Source organism: Olea europaea, chromosome 12, assembly GCF_002742605.1.
Source record: "Olea europaea var. sylvestris chromosome 12, O_europaea_v1, whole genome shotgun sequence".
Classification (NCBI taxonomy): Eukaryota; Viridiplantae; Streptophyta; class Magnoliopsida; order Lamiales; family Oleaceae; genus Olea; species Olea europaea.
Window position 1 is genome coordinate 10395710 of NC_036248.1, and position 8047 is coordinate 10403756.

At 40.5% G+C, this 8047-nt stretch overlaps 1 protein-coding gene across 1 annotated transcript; it reads right to left on the reverse strand.

Annotated features, from left to right (window-relative positions):
- Window positions 1–697: 697 nt before the first annotated feature.
- LOC111406571 (pentatricopeptide repeat-containing protein At4g25270, chloroplastic-like) lies at window positions 698–2049 on the reverse strand. Its single transcript, XM_023035969.1, has 4 exons — window positions 2007–2049; window positions 1501–1722; window positions 1126–1415; window positions 698–1024 (listed from the first exon to the last, which is right to left on the reverse strand). Exons 1-4 carry the CDS (start codon window positions 2047–2049, stop codon window positions 698–700), a joined length of 882 nt encoding a protein of 293 aa, XP_022891737.1.
- Between the last annotated feature and the right edge of the window lie 5998 nt (window positions 2050–8047).

The following is an 8047-nucleotide window of genomic DNA, read 5'->3' on the forward strand; positions in this document are numbered from 1 at the left end:
GACGCTCGTGCCTCAAGATCTAGCTCTTCCCAATCCTCGTCCGACATATCAACGTGCTTCTTCTCCTTTCCCGCCAATGCCTTGTGCAACTTTTGAGAAATCAACAAATTTTTCATTTGCATTCTCCAATATGAAAAATCATTCTTCCCATTGAATTTTTCTATCTCATACTTCCCAATCTTCACCATTCCTCTAGTAGACATGATTTACTCACTTGTTTACCGAAAATAAATCACAAAAGTTCACTTGGGAATTTTCACAAACACCTTGTGCACAACAAAGTTCAAGCAACTCACCACAAAATCGAAGCTTAACCACCTTGATTTTGGAAGGAGCTCTGATACCAAATTGTTGGGAAAATACCTCCCAATGAATGCCCAAAGATCAAACTAAGTTGGCAAAGTGAAAATTTCCAATATGCTTGAAGAACAAGAAAATGAGGAAGAAATGAATCCAATGGAATATATGATAATCAATGTGTTAGGATTACTTGAACAAGCCTCAAGTTAATCCCCAAGAAAGAAAATACCTTTGAATTTATACCCAAGATGAACAACCTTCTATCTTGTAAAAATTCTCTCCAAAGTTTTCTCTCTTTTCTCTCTAGGTCTTGGGTTGTGTGAGTTGTATTATGAAAGAGGGAAAAAATGCATATATATATACATGCCGGGGCGCCTAGGCGCCATGGAAGTGGCGCCTAGGCGCCAATAAATCTCTCGCCATCCCTTACCATGCCCAAATGAGCATAAGCTAATAACAACGAGACCAATGTAATACTGTTAGGCAAAGTGCGACATTTCAACATCTGTTGCAAATATTCTAGGGCAACAGACTCCTTAGAATGTGCTGAAATTATTGAATTCCATGACACGGTATCCCTTTGTGGCATGCACCGAAGCCTGGACATGGCTCCTAGGCGCCCAGTTTCTGCTCCGGCAGAAACTGGGCAGCGCCTAGGCGCTGTCCATGCAGCGCCTAGGCGCTGCTTGCCTTCTCTTCCCTTTCTTCTCTTCTTGCTTCCCTCCTTCTCACAGAAACAGATATATTCCACTCAATTCCTCTACGAAAAGCTAATCCATGAATTTGAATTCCAATTTTATAGGGTAACGCGTTAGTGAGAAATGCTGATATGGTAATTGAATCAGGTTCACATCCCTCATGTGTCATCCCACGTAGTAAATCCAATGCCTCAACAGTAAGATTATGCCTCATGTACCCAATAATCATGGAATTCCATGAAACCACGTCCCTGTCCACAATTGTATCAAAAACTTTTCGAGCCTTGCTAATATCACCACACTTGGCATACATATCCAGTAGTGCATTTTGCACAAACTTATTGTTTCCACATCCAGAGCGAATCACATGACGATGAACTTCCTCCCCAGCTTCGATCATTCCAACACTCCGCAAGCCTTCAGAGCCCGTGGAAACGTGTATGCATCAGGCTCCACTCCCTCTTCCACCATCTGAAAATACAATGCCAATGCATCTTCGTACAAACCTCAGCATAACCCGATATAAGTGAATTCCATGGAAAAGCAGAGTCATTTCTCTTGGGCATTTGATCAAACACCTTGTGGGCCTTATCAAAGTCCCCATTACTAGAGAACAACCTTTGAAGCTTGGATGAAATGCCCACATTTTTAAGCAAAAGTCTTTCTGGAATGAGTTTATGAATCTTACTGCCATGATCAATGGCTTTTAAATGAAAGCAGGTTCCTAAAAGGGAAGCAAAGATATGGGGATCAGTGATTTCAACGGCAATTTTGACAGAGGCTTCTATTTTGTTAATGACGATTTCAAGGTGTTGACATACAAAAAGTTCAGTCCAAGTTGAATAGCCCAAAGAATGAAGCCCAATTAGAAGATCCCCAAAATCAAATAGCCCAAAGAACGACCCAATCAGGCAATGCAGGATAAAGGCCCAAATAAGGAAGCCCATGAATGCGGAAATACCATCGCCCAAGGTTGCAAATCGCCCAAGATTTGAGCGAATGAATTGCCATGCAGTCGCCTAGAGCTGTGACTCTGCTCTCGTCCAAACATTCGAGTCGCCCAACATCTTAGCAAACATAAGATGTTATGGTTACCCAAAAGTGCAGTTAATGAAGCAGTTATTGGGTAGTCCTATCACGTTCCACGATTCAAAGAATTCAATTGAAGACGGTTGAACGACAAAAAGTAATGGCAGCAGTTAGAGAAGGCAGTTCCATGACAAGTTGGCCACTACGAGGAAAGTGGGCAGTTATAGAGCGATCAAGCAGTTTTTAAGCGGTTGATCACGAAGAGATCATCCAGGGAGTATAAAAGGAAGAAAAGACATAGAGCAAAGGACCCCGAATCAAACACTCTCAAACAGAGAATATGTAACTTTCAATTTATTAGTTTAGATTTAAACACTTCTTTTTCAGTAACTCGTGTACTTGCGCCCCTTGGAGGCATTCTGTTTTTATTTTCCCATTGTAAAGTCATCGCCAATAAAAGCATCCTTTTTTTGGGACTTTGTCTCAAGAGGTTTGTCCCTTACACAATCGTCTGATCCCTTTTTAATTTTTAGCGACCAAACCGCGCGAAACAATTTGGACGCCCAGTGGGATAGTGGTGTTTGGTGTTGAAGATACAAAAGATGAAACAATATGCCTCACAGATCCGATAAGGAAGCAGCAAGTCAGGGATGAGTCCAGTCTGTGATCGACCGATATGAAGAGCAGTATAGCTCTCCACGAACAGATGGACAGAATCAGAGCAGTAACAGTAACAGTCGTTACGAATCAATGGCAGAGTTGAGTCCTCGAACTATGTGTGCACTACTTGGAGAACTCACACAAGATGTCGTTGAACAGGTAAATCTTCGAAATATTCATAATATAGAAAGATTTACCCAGAATGGGAATGCACATTATGACAACATGGCCAAACAACTGAATACTTTGAATGAAATAATGAATAAGTTAGTAGGCCAAATTTGTCAACCAGTTACGCCTCTTGCAAACCACTTTCAAACTAGGACAATTGTGGGACATAATACCCAGTCCTAAATCTAAGTCAAGGGGTAGAACCACATTTCGGTCCCTCTACTTCAAACCAAGGGGATAGTGTAATGCCAAATTAGAATAATGGTAGTGGTAAGCCTAACTTGGGGGGTAATCCAAATGTAAGAGATAATGTCCTAAATAATGGACAGAATACCCCATGTGTTAATGAGGGAATAAATGTTCAGGCTAATGGCAACAATGGCCCAAATCATGGTAACTTTTTTCCTAATCAAGGACCAAATATCAGGCCTCAAGCAAATCAACCGGTCAACCAACCTGTAGGGATTCCATATGACCCCAACGTTATGTTGAGGAATCAGATTATGGAAATCGTACAGGACCAGATGGCTTTTAGGGTACGTCCTGTCATTAGGCCAACTTACACAAAGCCATATCCTGATTGGGTAGACCAAGCATATCCATGGCCTAGAGGATATAAAGTGCCAGAATTCTCATATAGGACGATTCACACTGCAAAGTGGTGACGTAACTGATTATCATAAAATGAGGCTTTTCCCTAGTTCATTAACCGGAGTAGCTTTCTCCTGGTTCATCAATTTGCCAGCGAACTCTGTTCAAACATGGCAACAATTGGAACAATTATTCCACGCTCAGTTTTATAAGACTGAGTCTGAAGTTACTTTGGCCAATTTAGCGAACCTATATCAAATGCCAAACGAATGGGCAGAAGGTTTCCTCCAAAGGTTCAAAATAGCAAGAAGTAAATGTTGTGTACCTTTGCCCGAAAAAGAGTTTGTCAAAATCGCTCAAGGCCGTTTGAGCTTTGATTTGAAAAAGAAATTCCAAGACAAGGAATTTCCTGACCTTTTCCAATTAAGCGCGAATGTGATTAGGTATGAACGATTGATAAGAGAAGAAGAGCAAATAAAAAATTCTAGCAAGGGGACTTATATAGAGACCCAAATTTTGATGTTCATACCATCAATAACGAGTCATACGATCAGACCGAAATGTGTTTGGCCGAATTATTCAAAGGAGACACGTATACTTGTCCTATAATGGCTAAGCCTAGACCATCGCACAAGGATGAGCATGTGAAAGATGAAACATAAAAGGTAGAACGTTCTCGTTCGATGTAACCAAAGCTGACCTTATATTTGATAAATTATATAAGGATAAGCAGATAAAGCTGAGCGATAAGCATAAATTGCCAAACCCCGAACAAATTAAGGGTAAAAAATATTGTAAGTGGCATAATGCATGGTCACATTTGACTAACAATTGCTTGATTTTTTGCCATGTGTTACAGGATGTCATTGAATTAGGACGAATTACGCTCGATGATAGGAAGAAGATGGCAGTGGATGAAAATCCTTTTTCACAGCCGCTTAAAGTGAATATGGTGACATCTGGTTTCAAAAACAAGTTGTCAAAATTCAAATTGGTTATAGACGATGGAGAAGAAGACCCTGGACCACATCCCAGTGTTTTTGAGCATATTAAAGGGAGGAGCCGAAAAAGGATGAAGAAGTCTTGTGTGCAAAATGTAAAAGAGAAGTGAGTGGGAATACGGAGAAGCCAGGGACATGGCAGCATCCCCATCGACCTACTGTCTTCCCAAATGCTCAGCCTGGTAGAGGAAGAGGTACATCGTTCTATAAGGGACCGTCTTTTGAGGGGCAATTCAGGCCAGTAAATAAAGGGAGAACATTCAGGACGCAACCTCGCCAACCAAATGTATGGCATTCGTTCCAGTACAATGCACGGAAGGCGATACCCTTTAACGAGATGACCAGAACCCAACAAAGGCGTTTCCAACAAAATTATGGATGAATGATGAGGCAACAATAGGGAATACCACGTCCTAAGGCGCCTAAACTACTCGAAGTAGCCAATCAAAATATTCTCAAAGACAGTGAAGAGACTGGTACAGATGAATCAATGAAAGAGTTGCCAGAAACTTCTTCTGGGAGATCGAAGTTTGAACGAGACAGAAGGGATGGAGAAGATCCAGACCAACCCCTTACTATTCAGTTCGGTACGTTACCTCCTGTGCATGGCTAATAACTATTTACTAGCCAATGAGTTCAAGAATAAAGAAAAAGAAGAAGAAAGAGAGGATAACAGAGGAGAAACATGCGTGCTGGAATATAAAGAAGGCCAGACTTCTAGAGAGGCCTACAATGGTGAGGAAGATGATGAAATAACAGACATTGAAGAGGAAGTCGACCTAGAAGCAGAAAGAAGAAGGAGAAGAGTATCGTACAATACTCTGCTGAAGCAACTACATCGAGAAGGAGTTTGTGAAGTAGATTTATCGGGAGAACCATCTGGGCGTTCTTTCGATTTTTACGTGCTGTACGGGACGCCCAAAAGGAAGAAGAGAGTGCCTCGCTCTGAAAAGTATGGATGACCTCCAAGGATAATGCCTCCTCCCACAGGTTGGATAACTGAAGAGGAAGCATCAGAAAATAGTAAAAAGGGAATTCAGGAGACAGAGGCTCAGTGCGATGTGCTGCACGTTGACTTATCACAAAAGGATAACTCAAAAGAGGACAAGCATGAAGTAGAAATAGAGGCTGCCGAAAAAGTTATTTTTAAACGGCCAGCCATGAAATTGACTAAACACTTGAGGCCGTTATACGTTAAAGCTCTAGTTAATGGCATACCTGTGGCAAAAGTGCTTGTCGATAATGGAGCAACTATAAACACCATTCCATCTAGGATGATGAGGAAATTTGCAAAGACGGAAGGGGATATGATTCCAACAGAAGTCATCCTTACAAGTTTCAATGAAGGAGCAACTGCAGCTAAGGGAGTTATGCCATTGGACATAACTATAGGTACAACTAGTAGGACCATAGTCTTCTTTGTAATAGATGGTCCTACTAGTTACAATGTGTTACTAGGAAGATATTGGAGATACGAAAGTCGCTGTATACCCTCATCGTTCCATCAATGCTTGGTTTTTTGAAATAACAAGGATGAAGCAAAGGTGGTGCAAGCCGATCATAGGCCTTTTGTTGCAGAAGAAAACTCAGTAGAAAGGTTCATGTACGAAGGAAACTATGGGCCTGTCAGGGTAGTCCAAGATGGGGAAGAGACTCAAATTGTCGCGCAGAGTGAAGAGCCATTTTCAGTGGACGCACTCACTGAAATGTTCAGTCAGATGAGGCCAAATATAGTGGCCCTAGAAGAGCCAGTAATTGGCAAAAGAATAATCAAGGAGTCTTGAATGAATTCAAAGCAACAAGAGCAAATGACCAATATTCAGGCCTTCAAAGCCAAATTAATGGCTTTCAATATAGAATGCAAGGACAAGACGAAAGAAGAGGCAACCTTAAAAGCGCTGAAAGACAAATTAGCAGTAATCGAATTGGAACAAAGTATTGGCCGAGAAGTCAATAAGGTGGATTGTTTAGAAGAAGAAGTGCTTACAAGGGAGCTGGACGATGAAGTAATGCGGATCATCAAGCCTGGATACGCTCAAGTACAAGACCCTCTGATTAAAGTAAATATTGACAATGAAGGAGAAGACCGTCCAACATTCATCAGCCAGATGCTCAATTAAGAGGTTAGTGATAAATTAATCGCTTTGTTAAAGGAGTATAAAGATTGTTTTGCTTGGGAATATGAACAAATGCCTGGTTTAGATAGAGACTTGGTGGAACATAGATTACCAACTAAGCCTAATTTTAAACCTCATAGGCAACCTCCCAGACGTTTTGCTCCTAATGTACTCCCTGAGATTAAGAAAGAGATAGAGCGATTATTAAAAGCAGGCTTTATTAGAACAGCCAGGTATGTCGAATGATTGTCCAATATCGTGCCAGTACTAAAAAAGAATGGTAAATTAAGGGTGTGCATAGACTTTAGGAATATAAACATAGCCACACCCAAAGATGAGTATCCAATGCCCACGGTAGATTCTTTAGTAGACTCAACTACCGGACACGTCATGTATTCTTTCATGGATGGGTATTCAGGATATAATCAAATTTATATAGTTGAGGAAGACATACACAAAACTGCCTTTAGATGCCCTGGGTCTCTAGGATGTTTCGAATGGGTAGTTATGCCTTTCGACTTGAAAAATATAGGAGAAACTTATCAAAGGGCAATGAATTTAATTTTTCATGATATGATAGGCAAGTTTGTTGAAGTGTATGTAGACGATATAGTGGTCAAATCCATTAAAGAAAAAGACCATTTCGAACAGTTAAGATGTTCATTTGAACGAATGAAGCAATATAAGCTAAAGTTGAATCCCTTGAAATGTGCATTTGGTGTTAATGCAGGAAAATTTCTTGGTTTCTTGGTACACAAAAGAGGGATTGAACTTGATAAAAATAAAGCGAAGGCCATTCTAGAGGCCAAACCACCTAGCAACAAAAAAGAATTGCAAAGATTTCTAGGTCAAGTAAACTTTTTAAGACGCTTTATTTCTAACTGTGTAGGGCGAACTAAAGTCTTTTCGCTACTTTTAAAGCTGAAAAATCAGGACGAATTCGTCTGGAAAGAAGAACATCAAAAGGCTTTTGAAAGCCTGAAGACATATTAATCAAGTCCACCAGTGTTGGTGTCACCAATCCAAGGACGGCCAATGAAAGTGTATGTATCGGATGAAAAAGAATCAATAGCCAGAATGGTCGCGCAAGAAGACCAATTTGGTGAAGAGAGGGTGATTTACTACTTGAGTAGACGGTTAACAAAATGTGAATGTAATTACTCTGCTATCAAAAAATTATGTCTTGCATTGTATTTCACATGTATAAAATTAAGGGCTTATTTACGGCCCGTAACCGCTTATTTGATTTCTAGAGTAAATTTAATTAAGTATATGTTCTCTCGCCCTATTTTACACCAAAGGGTAGGCCTTTGGACATTAGCTTTATCAGAATTCGAAATACAATACATACCCCAAAAGGCAGCCAAAACTCAGGTTTTGGCTAACTTTCTAGCCGATCATCCATGCATTGACATGCCTGAAGAAATTGAATTAGAAATCAATTCGTTCGAGCTAAAACCTTGGGTGTTGTATTTCGATG